The sequence below is a fragment of the Bactrocera latifrons genome, unplaced genomic scaffold, assembly GCF_001853355.1.
Source record: "Bactrocera latifrons isolate USDA-ARS-PBARC rearing strain unplaced genomic scaffold, ASM185335v1 scaffold_29, whole genome shotgun sequence".
NCBI lineage: Eukaryota > Metazoa > Arthropoda > Insecta > Diptera > Tephritidae > Bactrocera > Bactrocera latifrons.
This window is the reverse complement of record NW_017536518.1, coordinates 1,547,290-1,564,554: the sequence shown is the minus strand read 5'-3', so window position 1 is coordinate 1,564,554 and position 17,265 is coordinate 1,547,290. Positions and strand designations below refer to the sequence as shown.

Sequence of the window (17,265 nt, the reverse complement as noted above, 5' to 3'; positions counted from 1 at the left end):
AAAATTTCGAAATGACGTCAGTCCGTATTGTTCGATGCATACTGTGTCCATAATGGACTCTGAACACGTGTTTTTCTGTAGTTATGTGTCAGTCCACTGATAAGTGGAAAATTGTTTGCAAAAACTAAATTAAGACAGTTACAGCAGGATAGGTGTTTATAGGATAGAAAAGACGTAAAATGTCTTGTTCCTTGTTGCGTGGGAGAGTATCCGGCTTTGGAAGATTCCACCTACTATAAAAAACCCTCACATTGTGAGATATCGTCTTGCAGTTTTTGCATATGCACTTTTCCCGCAAGGAATTGCTCAATTGTGTGGAAACCTTTTTGTTTTTTTGACAAGTTATCTTAAGGAATTTTGCCATCTAGCTAATATATTGGTTAGTCGAAAAAGTATTTTCGTATTTCTTCAACAATTTTTTTTTTGTTTTAGATTTAGAATTTGTACTAAATAAATAAACAAATATGTACCATTTTGGTCGACCACTTTTTGTCATTTTTCAGATAGCGATATTATTCCACGAGTGAATATCGAAATTTCCAGAACGGAAGCGAGCAAACAATTTTTGCTACACGAACTGATACAGCATCGTCTCCGCAAACTACTCAAATTTCATGGTTGGCGTGTGTCACATTCTTCCCTTTTATATACAAAAATTTCAAAATATAGCGAATTTCTACAATATTTTCACCCATTTTTGAACAGCCCGAATTTATTTTTAATTTTTTTTTTGTATAAATGAGAGCGCTTAAAATCTCAGCTTTCCAACACCATATGGTAAGATGCATGTGCGATTGGAGATAAAAGACTGCACTGACATAATTTGAAATAATACGAAAAAATGAATAGGAAAAGACTTTTTGGACTACCCGATATAAAAAATATCAAAATCGAATTCATTGAGAGGTTAATTTTTAATTAATGTAATTTATTATTATTAAACGCAGTTTACTTTATAATAAATGATGACTTTGTGCCGCAGCCAAATTAGATTCCCACACAATTTCTATATTGGACTAATTTTTCTGCCATTTCCACTTATTGCAACACTGCCACATGTCACACACACACACACACTATGCGTGCCAATATGTGTTAGTGTGCATGCAATTTATATGCAACGATTTTATTTGTACTTTATTGCATTTGCCACATTATAAATAAGTTAAACATATTTTATTCGCCATCCATTTAGATAATGTACAATATGTAATTTCACTGTGATTTGCAATAACAACTACAACGCAGCAGAATGCCAGCATAGCAGTTTCTAAGCTATTCCGGGGCTCAAACGGTGTGCCGGGGGAACTAAAGTTGTTTACAATTTATTGTCTTGCAAACAAGTTTCAGCCATTTTTAATAGTTGCTTGTTATTGCTGTCGCCACCGCCACACACACACATACACACACACACCACACACACACACACACTGATACTTGAGACTAGAGCGCAAGCAGCCTTGAGYGTGTGGCTGTGTGTGTGGTATAATTATATTTGTTGCACAATACATCTTGGCMTTCACGATTGTAGTTGTAGTAGTAGTTGTTGTTGTTTTTATTTTTTGTTGTTGTTGCTGTTCATTGTTCATTGTTGATATCGACAATGCACTGTTGTGCTTATTGATGCTTTCGCTGCAAGTTTTTTTGCTTGTTCTTGTTRTAGTTGTTATTGTTGTTTGTGGTTGCTCGCAAACGAGGTTAGTTGGCGCTACCGCCTTGGCTGCGTTACCAAATAAAATTATGTGTTTTTCTACCTCATTGTTGTGCTGTATTTCTTTCATCTGCGCACTCGCGTTCGTGGCAGCAGTCATATGGCACAACAAGTGCAACTGCAACAACAACAACAACAATAATAATAAGAACAAGAACATCGCCTCATTTGTGCGGGCGAAAAAGCTAGAAGCAGMCAGCAGCCAAAGTAATTCACAAGCTATTGAGTGCACAAGTACGTGTGTGTATGTGTGTGTGCGTGTGTAAGTGCGGTGTTCGCGCGCGGAAGGACGTTGCCAGGATGTAGCAAGACACTGCTTTTTGTTTATGCTCCACTATTTATTTTATATTTSGTATTGTTACTGCGCTRCTGCCATTTACATTGTAYGTSRTGCATCTGTATGTGTGTGTATGTGTATGTGAAGGCGGCAAATCGTCTAAAGGCTTCCGCTCTTGCCACCTTCCGCTATTGTTATGGGCTGCTGCTCTTTCGAAAGCGTGGTGTATATATGTATATAAGTGAAGGTGTGTAGCGCTTTCGACATGMTTGTCATTACAAAAAYACATACATACACACTCGCATRCATACATATGTATATGCATACGTATACATTGTTGTTTTAGTTTTGCTTGCTCTGGTCGGCGTTGCGTTGTTWTGTGTTGCTGACGTTTTCGATTTGCGGTTGTCATCTCATTAGGATGCTTTTCAAGCTTTTTACTTTCACATCCTTTTTCGGTTTTGTTCCTGCAACATTCATTTATTTGTTTTTTTTCTTTTAATCTTTTGACGTATCTGTTTTCACTGCACTCACCGTTGTTATTTTATATCGTTACGATGACTGTTGTTAGTTAGTTGCAGGTTGCAGCTTGTCGTCAWCGTTGATGTTGCTGTTGTCAACATCATTGTTGCTTGAAATGATTGCTGCGCTTGTTAAATGTGACCGTTATTTTCTCTGCATATTGTATATTTTGCCTTGACCAAATTTTTGTGATTTTTAAACTTTTTTTTATGTTTTCGTTATATTATATTAACAAYATCACCGATCTAAAGCACACATGGACTTCTAGTAAATAATATTTAATGGGAGCTTGGAATTGGACGTTGTAAAACTCCTGATTTCTTTCAAGTACTAATAAGCCAGTTTAAGATAATACAGTGATTTCTGCTATTTCTCTCTAATCTAATATACTCAAGATAGTAGCGGATTGTAATAATTTTTCGTGAGCTACTAAAACCTCACTGAGTTGCTATGAACAGAAACATTATYTTTTCTAACTACTTTTCAATTGTCTGCCTGCTACAGTTTGTGTCRTTCAAAAGGATGTGATAAACATTTAATTTCGGTTGGGCAGAAGCTATATTGCCGTTGGCAAGTATAAAAGATTCCTTGCAAGAATTAAATCTTCTTCGGTCAGTKTGCACGACAGCTGTAAGCTTTAGTGAYTCGATMAGAACTATTTCTTTGGAGACATTGCCTCAGACAAGAACARCAGACTGCATATCTGCTTAGATAATAATTCGTACCAAATTTCGTTAAGATATCCCGCCAAATAAAAGRATTTTCCATACAAACTCTTTGCTTCTATCATCAAATGAGCGATTCCCAGCGAAGGAAAGGACGTGTTGGAAGGTAATAATTTTAGGACCGGTACCTCAAAAACTGAGAAACGTGTTCGCGTATGAACAAAGAGATATTATAGACTTAGTTCGTCACGCCGTTTATTTGTAAATATATTTTAAATATCGCTGATGTTTCCTGCTGAGTGTTTAAAACGTCGTGGAAAAATCAATACTCTGATGAGCGCATAAAAATACATTTTTATTGAATTCGAAGTTCGAGTTAATTACGGACTATAAAGAATAAATAGACTTAGAGATACAGAGATAGCACTTCTGCGCTTTACTATAAAAAAGTTATCTGACTTAGAGGCTTATCTCCCATTATGGCAATTTTTTTTTCTATCGAATATTATCTTTTCTATGGTGCATTATCTTGAAATGGTAAATACATCGATTGTTAGATCCAAGAACACAATGGAAGCAATTGCGAATCTAACTTCATTTGTCTAGCGCTTTCATAGATTTGAAGCACGGAGAATGGTGAATCCGCGCAGGAACTCTATTCCAAGTTATTGATAAGCGATAAATTCTTTTAATTAACAATTTCTCTTAGGTATCAGCTATTACGGCCAGTGATATTTTATGAACCTTTCGAATATATTTGTGGAAGTCTTCGATGTCTGATGCTTATAATATCAGGATTGTTTCCGTTAATATGATTGAATGGGCTTATATCCATTTGAAAGTTCAAAAAATTTATTTTCGTGAATATTGATATAGAAAAGTAAAATTTYTTAATATAAAAWTAAARAATGTGTTTACAGAAATTAATTTGYTTTATTAATYCCAATTTRTTTTGGAAAATATMGAATTCTCTTGATTTCGTAGCTGATCTGTTGGAGGACTTTCAAAAAAAGGTATCTGGRCGGGACTATGAGTTCTTCGTAAAATTCTCTTAAATCTCAAAGCAAAAATTTTTGTAGAAGAAAAAATTGTAAAATTTTGAGTTTTGGCAAAATGGTGAAATTCCAAAATAAAAGCAGTTTTTGTAGCAAAATCTACAATTAAAATTGACTTAAAAGTTTAAAAAAATAATTTAAAAAAATCCGCATTTTTTAGGYTTCTAACTGTATACAACCCCTTAAAAATCATAATTTTTATCTCGATTCTTTTTCTGTGATCACTATCAGAAAAGTATATTTAAGAAGATCATGTGAAAATTTCACATCGATTGGTCGCAGCCGACTACACTAGTTTGAATATTCGTGCAGCATCTCTGCAGATATAACATTATTGAGAGCACGTCCAACGTTAAGAAATATGAGCAGCGAATAATATTTGCTGTCACAATACTTCTATATCCACGTAGATTTGAGTCTATTGTGAAAAATAGAAGTGCCTAAGATATTTTTATCTAATGTGTGCTACTAGATATCGCACTCAGAGCAGGTTTTAATATATTCAAAAGAGCACATGATGCGTAAGCTCAGAGTTTGCCGCTTTTGGTGACTTTATCAGTGCATATTTGTTGCAGATATATATATGTACTAGGCTTAACCGAGCGGACACAGTTGTTTACAATTTTTACTTGTAACTGCTAAGTGAATGTCATCTCTGTAGTCGATTCTCTTATTTTATATATATTCAGTAAAATAAAAAAGGCGCAAAAATACATCTCAAGTACCAACTTGCTGTAATTAATTTAACTTCGTTTGTTCACGGTTGATACATTTCCGCCAATACCATATATATTATGATTAATGTTTTTGAGTAAATTGGTTTTTGAACACTAAAATGCTGCCTTACCACCAAAACTTCTCTCTATAATTCATACTCTTTTATAAAAGAGCCTTTGAGTGAGGCGTTCTATTTACGAAAACTGAAATGTTAGCAGCATTTAAATATTTACAAAGAATTTTTATTTAAATACACAACAACTGTGGCTTACATATACAACTACGAATCTACAAACCTACCTCATAATCTTGCAATTGTCTTTCCGCCTGCCTGCATTTAGCTGCAATCCACTGTTATTGTTGTTGCCACTTTTCGTTTGCTTTGTTCTATTTTCCACTTTCTGCTGCTGCGCTTATTCTCTCTGCCGTCAACTATTTTATTTTCCAAATGACTGCACCGAAATTATGCTTTCTCTCTAAATAAACTTTTAAGTTGTGTGAAGTCAAGCGTTGATGCCACTTGCAATATGTTAAAAGTTTCCAACCGTAATGCTCATAATCACAATCAAACTAACGCACACACATACACACCCACATGCACATGCACATATGTCCATTAGAGTAAACTAAAGCAAAAATCCCCGTAACGTAAGCAGACAGCAGTGTGAGTGATGATCGCCAAAGCTGCTATGTGTGGGTGCATGTGCAACTGGTGCSAACATTTGACTGCGGCCACGCAACTCCCACCTCAGCAAAAACAACAACAGACCTCAACACATGTCGTGTAGCGTCGCTTGTGTTGCATTAACGATACATGTATGTGTGTTTCGTATCACAAGCACACAGCACTGTAGCTGCTGGCCACCATCGCGTATACGTAACACTTTTATTGGCGAACGTACTCCGATGCATAGTATATCATAAAAATATGTGTATATCATACAAATAGCATATGTTTATTGGATCGCTGCCAGCTGCAGTAATTGACTTAGCTGTTAGCATATAACTATAGGTGCGCTGGCATGCGTGTGTGTGTATTTGTGCGCATTTAAGCACACTGACCTGCAAATAGTGCTTGCRCGTATGCATGTGTGCGCATATGTTGAATCTCATTAGTTCATTGAGGAGGGAAAATTTACTTTGCTTATGCTCTTCGGGATTTGATAATTTCCATAAAATGTTCTTGTTATTGTTGTGCTTTTTAAGTTTAGTTGTTTTCAGTGTGTATTATATTTCTGCTAAGCTGAAATGTTTAAGCGCTTATTCAACGTAATTGGAGATTTCGAAGGTGTGCGAAGCTAAAAGGTCGTGAAATGGTCAAGTTTGTATTTTAAATTTATGCAGAGGTGTAATTAAAGTGAACCGCTTAAGTGGTTTATTAAGTGTATTGGCTGAAATGACCTTTATAAAATAATACTGATATGATAATAATGCCAAATTATAAGAGAGTAGCTAAATGCGAAAAATATGACTTTTGATTAGATTTTTTCAAGTTTAAGCAATCCTTGGAAATTTTGTTTTCTTGTATTACTTAGAAATCTTGAAAGGCTGCAAAAAAAAAATTATTAAAAAAAATATTCAGAAAGTGAAGTAGAGGCAAGGTTTGGGCAGAGGGGTTCGCGCAGTTATCTTAAAAATACCACCTATTTGCTTTACTATAATTTTTATTAATAACCGAAAGCCTTTGATGCTAGCGCTGCGTACTTTAGTTTATTTAATAATTTGTTTATTATGTAATCTTTAATAAAATAAAAAAAAAATTTTATTAAAAATTGCACTGAAATGAAAAATGAGATGAACCATAACAACCATAACAATAAAATGTAAATCAAAAGTTTTGTCATTTCAAGCTTTAGAATAGTTTTACAGTTTGCCACATTTTTTTAGTTAATGCGTAAAATTTTAAATGTATGCCATACATTAGCAATTAGTGATATGTAAGACACTTTACTTACTATGAATGATATTTATATTTATTTATAGCGTTGCCATCTAGAAGAAAATTAAAATAGTTTTGCAGTTACAATTAAAGGAAATTATATGCCACTATTTGCAATTAGACATAACTTAAACGTTTTTACTAYGAAAATTTATAATTATTAATAGCGTTGCCACCTAATACAAAAATTTAAAAGATTTGCAGACGCAGGKGAAATAAATTTTAAGTATTAGCTARGGAAGAATTTTAAMTATTAGCTATAAAAAARCTGCAGAAATTGTAGCYGTAAAGAATTGAACTTCGTTTTGAAACAGTACGACATGGCGTATGAGTAATTTTTTTCTATCGTTAACATAATGTCTTAAATCTCATATTTTCTATCATGTATACATTGATATGGTATATTTATAAGCATATTTTCAATAACCGCACAACATATTATAATTTTCTTCGAAAAGTATGTTTTTTCTTAAGTTTCTTTGGGTGAACTTACTTTTTGCGCAATGTTGAAGAGCTCAAAATTTTCTAAAATAACAGTATAAACCATACACCGCATATCACTGTCACTTTAAAGTAAACAATTCTCTTGTAAAGCAACAACCCGAATGCCCTTATTTCTCGCTGATCTACGCTRTATTACAACTGTTGAAAACTGTACAGAAATCCGATTTTCATGCCCCAATAAGCTCAATCAAACTTTCAGCCAAGGCAGTTCAACAATGTTTTCAGAGTATTGTACATTTATTTTTGTTGCTAAAAAGTAAAAACTGTAGCACCTTTTCATTTGATACCATTGTTGAGCGCCGTTATATCTAGTTATGGATTATTGTATGGCATGCAACTGTGAAGTATGCAACAATGACAGGTAGCGAGTGGAAATATGTGTTTATACAAATGTCAGCAGTAAAACCAGCAATCAGTCAGCGAATCGGTTAGCCAGCGCGGAATTTCGAGACAGGCATAAAATCACGGTTAAGTGTACTAGTGGAAAAAATGGCAGAAAATAGCAATGCGAGAACGTCGTTGGTTACGCGAGTTTGATGCAAATGTTTTAGCTTCCTGTACTAGACAACTGACAGAGAGTAGCAATACATTTGGATTTACTTGCAATTGTGTTTCAAGTCCTTTCTTAAGCTTTCCCAAATTAAATTTATAAAGAAATTTACAAAATTATTCTTGTTGATATTCTCTTGAGTGAAGTAACTGACCACGCTGATATCACGCTTCGGCGGCTTCAGGCGGAGATTAAGGTTTTAGTTATGGAAAGTTATTATTCCTTGAATTGAATTCAAGTACATCCAAGTTAGTACTGAACTTGACAAAAGCGAAATTTTCTGTATTATTTTATATTATTTTGTTCGTGATTGCYCAGTTTATTTATTTTCAAAGCTTAGACTTAAGCAACAAAATCTAATTAAGTTCACGGAGGAATACTCATGTGGTTACTTTTGTATTTAACGAATGCTCTCTGGGTATCTAGTAGCTACGTAGGCCTCGTTTCATCCTGAGTACTCTGAGGATACTTGGTCTAATACCGGAAGTCGTSAGCTGCTTGAGCCATATGTAAAAGAAWCGTCTCTGGTCACTGCCAAATGAATGCCCTTAGAAAACTTTCTTCACTTGCTTGAACTTCTACATATGACTCCATCCTCCCGAGAAAAATTAATGTGTTTACCGAGAACTAAGTGCGAGTTTTGTTSAATAGGTTGGAGAGATCATACAAAGAGGACCTCGTCACGATTATTTGTCGGATGTCGATAGACCTTGAATTGACTGTTATTGTGCGGAAATTAATTTGAGTTTGCAGCTCTTTCAACTGGCTATTTATTGTTYTTAGTGAACATAATGGTTTTGTATAGCTTGAGGAAAGAATTAGTGCCTTGATGAAATTGTATTATTCGTCTKGTACCGCTTGGACCAGTTTTACACAACTTGTATTCTATCTGCTTCTATTATTATGTTGCCATATAAATTTGTCTTTGCGGTAACATATGTATCTGTTACCTAATCTATTGTGCTGTCTTTTCTATTGATAAACTATGTTTTCATATACATTTTATCTTGCAAGCTGCAAGCTCTCAATAAATTTTTATATCTKTTTTTATTTTATTCTCAAAACCTCTACCGAAATTCTACTAACATGTAAATCAAGTATTGAAGATCTTTCTTATGAAATAACTCCACCACTAAGTCCTACCTAACCAAATATTGATTCCGATATGATTTAAGCAAAGCTAGTTCTTAATCCGTGTAACCAGATTGATTTGCTACATGTTGCATAACTGTTATTTGAGCAAAGCTTAGTCAACGCCGTTTTCTTGCAATTYATCACTTTCTATCGCGGAGGAGATTTTGCTATATTCTTTCTATTTTGTTCAATTTCTGCSTTTCTTTTTCCCCGCTGCATTATTGTTGCACATTTCACGTGCCGCTCTGATTTCTGCTGCYACGTTGCATTTTCATTTGTATTGTGCTTTCGTTGCTTACTGTGTGCGCTTTTTGTACGCGTTTGCAACATTTTGTTTTCAATTCCCGCTCCTCCGCCGTGACATGGTCTATTTTTTACATTATTTGTTAAATTGCTTGCGATTTTTCTAGTTCTAGCTCACTTGCTTTAACCTTTTCGCATTTATTTACATACATACTAATCTATATATATGTGTAGRGGTGTGTGTGTGTGTATCACAATGCTTTATAAACAAACTCAAGCAACGCTTAACTGCTTTACGCAACAATAAATTTCTGCATTTCATTATTGCTGCGCTTTGAATTCTTCTCTACAATCCTGCAAGAAAAATACTGGCATTTCTAAAGATTTCTGCTGCACCAACAATGCAAGCAATTTTTGAGCGGGTATGGTAGTTGCAAATGTTGCAAGGTAAGATTGCGAATATACATGCATAACACGCATATCTTCATACAAAATAAAACAWAGAGAAATCTCCCACGATTGCAGGAATTTAAGTGAATATAAAATATTTAAAATTCGTTCTATGAAAGGAAATATTTTTGAAGAAAAATTCTGTAACCGAAAATTTCAAAAATTTATTTTTAGATATGTTTGGATCGCATTTTAAATATCACTAACGTTTAGCTACTTGCTCTGCTGCGCATAGTTTAAGTTTTCATTTCACCGTAAATTTCACTGCCTTTTGCCCGCTTTCCCTTCCAGTTCAGCACCCTTGCGCCGGCCACGCCAATTTGGCTCATTACGCATGCAACCGCAATATTTGGCCAACATTTCATAAGCGCGAATTCAACTGAAAAACTCCCGGTTGCGGTTTGCTGTGAGGTGCAAAATTTTTGCACTCGTCTAACTGCCAAAACGAGAAGCTATTTATATACAGAGCAACAAAAAAAAAAAAAAATGTATATATATATATTTTCAGTTGAACTTCTACACAAGTTAGATTAGCGCGAAATTAAATTTATTAATAGAGGCTTCCCTTGCAATCAATTTCTATGAAATTTCGCAACTGGAATAAGTCATCCAACCGCTTATTATTTACCAAAAKATCAAGTTTATAGAAAATTAAGCAATATTTATCAGAAATGTAGTTTTGGAAGATTATCTACACTATAGGTTTGAAGAAAAATGTGTTCATAAAAGTTTTTTGCCTGCTATTGACATCTAAAATATACAAAATTATATCGATTTAATTAAATTTTTAGAAAATTTGTGAAAATTGAAAAATAAATAGATAATGTGCATAGAAACGTGTTTTCAAAAATGTATTTAACATATCAGTAATAGTGCTGTTGCCACATTTTCTAAAAGGATACACCAAAACTAAATATAATTGAAATTTCTGCAGATTCCTATACGTAGGATACATATTGCGGGATTAGAGGACAAAAACCAATTATAATCATCACACATTATTGCATTTTCTTTTGATATATGCTGCATTAAGCTCTATAGACTTTTACGTGTGTTCGAATTCACTGTCGAAGCACTTTTGYCACTCTGATTGAGGTAACTTTAAAGTATGTGTTCTGAACGCATCAACAGCCTCTTTGGGACTCGTAAAACGTTGAACTATTATTTTGTCTATTACGAAGGGAATAAGAAGTGATTAAATCGATGTTTTAGGTACTCAAAAACGCAGTTGTTTCAGTCGGTGCCTGAAAGCTTGCATTGCCGTGGTGAAAAGTGATTATTTTTCTGCGTTTGGATTTCTTGATTTCTTGAAAGACAACTGGCGAACCGATGCTTATCAATTATTATGGTAACATTTAGAATTTACCATTCTACAGTGTTCTAGTGCTATTGTTGCGATATACTATATAAAATTGCTTCGAAAACACAGGCAGCCGCTTGCTTGCAAACGCTTCGTGCGCGAATAATTTTTGCTGGGTTCCGCTCATCTTAAAACACCCATGCAGTCGACTGATCTTTACTTCCGTGCTTTTACTTGTTTGGCACATACACCTTGGAGGGTTTCACAGACACGTTTCAAAGCACAGTTATCGTATTTTTTAACATGTCTCCCAACCAATTAAGGCGATTCATTGTTTAAGAGTTTGTCAAATTGTATGAAATTCAACGTGTACATGTTTTTTTTTTGCAGTAACATGTCCAAGTTTCATTGAATGTATGCTGGTCTCATTAATGTCTATAAAACGCATGACGATCGGGCAATATTAGTTTGCACGGAAAACCAACTGATTTAGGACGACCTTCACGAAAATCATCTTAGAGTGAGCTACGACCTCGATTGATTTCATTATATCAACGATGAACACTGGTCCTTGATAGAGCTTCATCCCAAAAACCTGAATTAATTTCATCAATACACTGTTGTATAAAATAACCGCGATAAAATGTTCGTTTTTTATTATTWTTTTTCGGGCGATATGTGTATTTCTAGTTACTCGTATGTCTAAACGTCTAAGTATGTATGGGAGCAAAAATATAAAATTTTACTATAAAATTGTGAGTTGCCAGATTGTTACACTACAGTTGCTAAATTCGAATGTATAAAAAGCTATTTAAATATAGTATGAGATACGAGATTTCAACATTTGGCGTTGCCAGGTTTCGTGAAAAGTAYTTAAAAAAATAATAATTAAAGAACTTTTTAATTGGGAGTACATTTTATTCCCAGAATATGAAGCAATTTTCAATTGTCCTGTTTGATCTCATAGTTATCCTTTGGCTGTCATATTCAAATTTGTTCAGTCTCTATCTAAAATCATCAGCTTTAAGTCTCTAATTGATTACAGGAAGATTTAATAAAATCATTGTCTCTAATAGTTTCTGATAACTGTTATTCATCTGGTACATAAAAATTGCTTATAGCTGGTTCGTACCAGAGGTAACTGTGTGTACTGTTGGTGGGATTGGAAATCTTCTAATCAATCTGTAGTAACAACAAAAGGTGCTTGAAACTTTAAAAAAATTTAATGTTGATTCGTAAAATATCTGTAGGGACTTATTTCATTTCAAAGTAAAGAGTAAAGAATATAAATCAGCTAATTGGTCCGTCTGGGGAAACTGAAATACTATATAGTAATTTAAGGTTCTATCTTTCGCCTGAAGTAGAAATGTTTTCCGTAATAAATTTCCAAACTGATAGAGATGAATTTAGCCATTTTTACTGAAATCTCAAACTAAATCTCCATTTTGGTAGAAGAAACAACGCCACTCTCTCAACCGTCTTCGACATTGAGGGTGTTCAAAAACCTCCTCAAGGACGAAGTTGTATACCAACTTCTTTCTTTACTTTGGCGATTGTCAAAAAAAAAAAAAAAAAAAAAAAAAAAAAAAAAAAAAAAAAAATAAGGTGCTAATGTATTTTTTTAACTTTTTCAGAAAATTTATTTATGTCAATACTTTCAAAGTTCAGAATGCTCCGAAAGTTACCATTATCTTACCAACATTATTGGTCGAAGAAAAATTGCTGTATTTGTACTATATTCATTAAAATGCTCAAAAATTCCATTGATTTTCTCAAAACTGCTTTTAGCTACTATTTCCACAACATTATCACAATTAAAAAYATATTTGCCGCCACATTCTGACTCTTCATTATCACACATACACACACTAAAACTGTCTCTCGCATGCGTTGCATTCTTATCATTGCAGGTTGGCACCTCGGAAACACAATACATACGCACCATTGACAATTTGATGGCATCGCGCATCAGCCTGAAATTGCAGCTGCAGGGCATACACTTCACCAGCGCAAATCCGTCGCTGCTCCACAGTGGTGGCGGTCACGGTTATGGCGGTTACAACGGCGGCATGAACTCGGTGCACAGCTTCGGCAGCGCTGGCAGCAGCGCCGGCAGCGGTGGCTTCAGCGTTGGCAGTCTGGTTTTGCGTTGCACAGCACAAATTGGTGATTTGTATCAGGAGTATAAGGAAATTGAATTGGGCACACCGCAAAAGGATCCGGTGCCGGCGAGAGGTGAGTTGACGGCAGAGACTTAATTTAATGCAAACAAGTAATCATCAGATCACATGTGTAGGTGCTCAGGTGTATTCACCAATCAGCTTTTGTTGTATATGGCATATTAGTTAGTAAAGTAATTTAGAGTATACTGGAATGCTGAGACTTAGAAATATTTTTCTTAACTTTATGTAATTAGCGACATAGAAGCAATCAGTAAGCTGCTGCTTCAAAAATAAAGTAAGGCAGTTTTATACAATTAACCTATAGTAACTAAATTTGTTCTTTATCTCTGATATTAAAAAATATATATTATACTTCGAAAATTTTCAAGAAGAAAATTGATGAAAAAGTAATATCCAATTCCGTTGATGATAAAGCGCGGCGACTATGACCGCTTGACGGCTAGGATATCGTCGTACTTTGGTTTTAAGTTTGGGAATATTCGTATGGTTTGTGCGGAAAGTAATAGAACTGAGGCGATTTAAAAAAATTTATTGAAGCAACCCTTACAATTCATTAAAAACTTTCAAAATAGGCTTCTTTTGTGTCAATACAGCGCTGTCAGCGCGATTTCTAAGCATTGAAGGCGTCACGGTAGGCATTCTCCGGAATAGCCTTGAGAGTCGCGGTGCTGCTTGCTCCATTCTGTCGTCTCAAAACGCTTGCCTTTCATCGGCCTCTTCAAGCAAGCAAAAACACTTTTGGAACCATCTTCGCGCACACCTTGCTTATGTTCAAGTGTTCCGTCACAATGTCATGAACCACAGATTTTGAAATATATAACATCTGCGCAATCATTTACAGTCTGAATTCTAAACAGTTCTACGAGTCACATTGTAGTTGTTTGTCGAAGTTGCAGGCCTTTCATCACGGTCTTCATCAGCGACTTCTTCCCTTCCCTCTACAAAGGCCTGGTGACAACGAAACAAACCACTTCTTGCTAAAGCAACATCTTGGTTAGCCTGCTTGATCATGTCAAACGTCTCTGTCGCAGATTTACGAAGTTTCACAGCGAATTTAATCGCGTACCTCTGCTCTAACGAAAGCTGCGTTTTCAGCTCATGCACTGAAGCACGTCGCTCCAAAACGTTTGTCCTCACTCACAAGCTGCTCGGAAACAACTGCCCAGCCGCTCGTTCATTAGGTAGCAACGCCCTATACCGAATCCAGGCAGTACGCGCACGCTCCAAAGTCCAGTCGCGGCGGAAGAAAAGCAGTCCTATTACTTTACGGACAAACCCTGTAGATCAGGCAAATACAAAAGATGGTTGATGAGAAAAATACGTTTTTCATCAAACACTCGTTTAATTTTGTTCAAGTTAATTTTTGATCTTCATTTCATTCATGTGACAAATCGCACACAGGCCTTTTTTACCAAAATATTCAGTTCTCCTAATATTGGTTTTAGTCATATTTAATCCATCAGCTATAGCTCAGCATTATCTTAGTAAAATTTGAGTCGATAACAAAAATTTCACAGAATTTTCCACAAATTCAGCACAATTACTAATTTCTGGACGATCTGATCTGTGGGGTCAGTTGAGTGCGATAGTCAAGATACATGAAGTTAAGTATGCTTGTATCTCGGGGAAAAAACAAATTATTTGACCACAAGGATTGAGAAAGACTTCATTAAAGTTATGTTCATGAAAAAGTATGTAGATTGCTTAGTGCTCTGTCATCTTCTTTAGTCACCAGATTTATTTTCTGAATTTTCATGGAATAGAGAACTGAGACATAGGAAATTTTATTCTGATGAGAATTACTATTGATTTCGCTCAACATGATGCTCTAAAAGTTATAAATTGAAGCCACATTTGGAAAAACGAAGACATTCTTGAAAGCGCCGTGGTTGTATTGATTGATACTAGGAAATATATTTGCCAGAAATCACTGAGAAATACAAATTTTTAGMAGGGAATTTAGAGAGGTAGTTAAGGTAACAAAGACAAAGAATGAGAAAACGAACCAGAATTTTACTGGGAATGGTTTCAGAATTACTTCGGTATTAGTTCCCTTCAGAACTACTTCGGAATTATGATGCAATAAAGGCATTATGAATATTATAACTTTATTAAAGTCGTAAAAATTTGTTCAACCAAGTTACACCTTGTAATAAAGGCATTGAACTTTGTCAATAACATTGCAATAACTACACCCCAATTKAATCCAATAAAAGCAAAAACTAATATCAACTCTTTCGGACTCTCCTTTACAGTGACGCTCTCTTCCGGCTCCAGCATGACGAACTTTTTCAGCTCCTACTTTTCCTCCTCAAGTCGGCGTTTGCCACCACCGACTGCTGTCATTATGTTGCTAATGGCAATCGCTAGCATTACAGCAACTACAACAATAACAGCAACTACACTAACTGCAACAACAATGACATTATTGGGTGCAGTTGTTGAATTATGCATTGCAACATTTACATTCTTTAATCAATTGATACAGTCAGCGCACAAATTGAGCAGCAAGTGTATAGAAGAGCAACAAAAACAACTACTACAAATGCCAGCAACACGACAGCCAAGTGCAAAGCTATGTTCTGCAATGCGCATAGAACGCATACGACAACAACAATCACAAATGCTGCCCAGTTGGCTGCAGTGCTGGAAAAATTATACACCACAACAACAACAKCAAGAACAACACATGCAAACCACTACAGCCACCAGCTCGGTGTTGCACGTACCGAGGWCCACTCACAGATAACTTAAATCAAATTAAATGTGTTAATTGAATTAAAATTAAATTGAATAAGAAAAAGTAAACTAAAAGCGATGCGCGACAGAGGAAAGTGAGAAGAAGAAGCTTAAAGTAAAACAAAGTAAAGTAAAGTAAATAAATGATAAAAAATTAGGCTAATTAATATTATTGTATTTTTATAGTAGTTTTAAGTGAATATTATGTTTTACGTGTAATTACGAGCAAAGACCGAAAACAACAACAAATAASAAATACACAACAACAGCAGGCAGACACTGATAATTACATTTAATGCGATTATAAATGTGCGCAACAGCTGTGAGCTGGCGCAACGCGAAGTGAGAGACTTCGACGCGCCGAAAGGAAGACAAAGGATGGCGGGACGTAGAGCAAACGAGTTGAGGAAAGCGCAAAATTAAAGCAACAAGCTTGAACTAAATAAATATTGACATCGATGGCGATAAATGCACTAATGAATCAAAAAATTGTAATAAAATGAACGAAAAAAAAAAAAAATTATTTTAGTTTTTTAAACTTAGTGATTTTTCTTTACATTTCATGGAAAAATATTTTTAAGATCATTAATTTACGAAACTCAGCWAGCGTTGAGCAAGCATAAAGTAAATAAAAATCACACAAAAACTGTTGAGAGGGTGATTAATTATAGTATGTATACACTAACAAATGCATGTATACCCTTTGGTAGCCTTAAGAGCAAGTCAAAAACAAAAACAAAAAAAAAATGTAAGGTGAACAAATAGACAAAAAAATATTCCAATGAATACCAAAAAATCATGAAAAATTTGCGATTCGAAAAAAATAATTAATGAATATAAAACAACAACAAAAGCAACTATTACAAATATAATAAGCAGCCCGTAACAAAAAAAAAAAAAACAACAACAACGGAATGTTTCGCAAGCCAAAAATTACACTAACAAATTGCAAAAACACAAAACGAAAAGTTATCTAAACGCAATTTATGTTAAGCAATGTAATCTGTAAAGGTTTTGCTTTAGACCAATATCTACCGATCTAGCAAATAATGTACCACAAAACAGAAAATAAATATTACCATTAAATAAAATACTAATAAATAAAAGATAATAACTATAGCTAAAATATTAATAAATGAAACCAAATAAWCATAAAATTGCGATAATTTTTAATAACTGTAATTTATTTAAAAGGTGCAAAATACGAAAAACACAAACTAAATAAAATAGCTGAGGCCATTACGCGTACGTTCACGCAAGTGAAAACGGTACCCTG

At 34.7% G+C, this 17,265-nt stretch overlaps 1 protein-coding gene across 4 annotated transcripts in view; it reads left to right on the top strand.

The window, feature by feature from the left end:
* Window positions 1-16,783, top strand: part of LOC108970219 — a 209,182-nt gene extending 192,399 nt beyond the window's left edge. For all 4 annotated transcript variants that reach the window (XM_018935490.1, XM_018935492.1, XM_018935491.1 and 1 more), the window contains 2 exons: window positions 12,978-13,302; window positions 15,506-16,783. In XM_018935490.1, coding sequence (XP_018791035.1) covers window positions 12,978-13,302; window positions 15,506-15,999 — 819 coding nt within the window. In that variant the 3' untranslated portion in view covers window positions 16,000-16,783. The remainder of the gene's footprint in view (window positions 1-12,977; window positions 13,303-15,505) is intronic.
* Window positions 16,784-17,265: the final 482 nt, after the last annotated feature.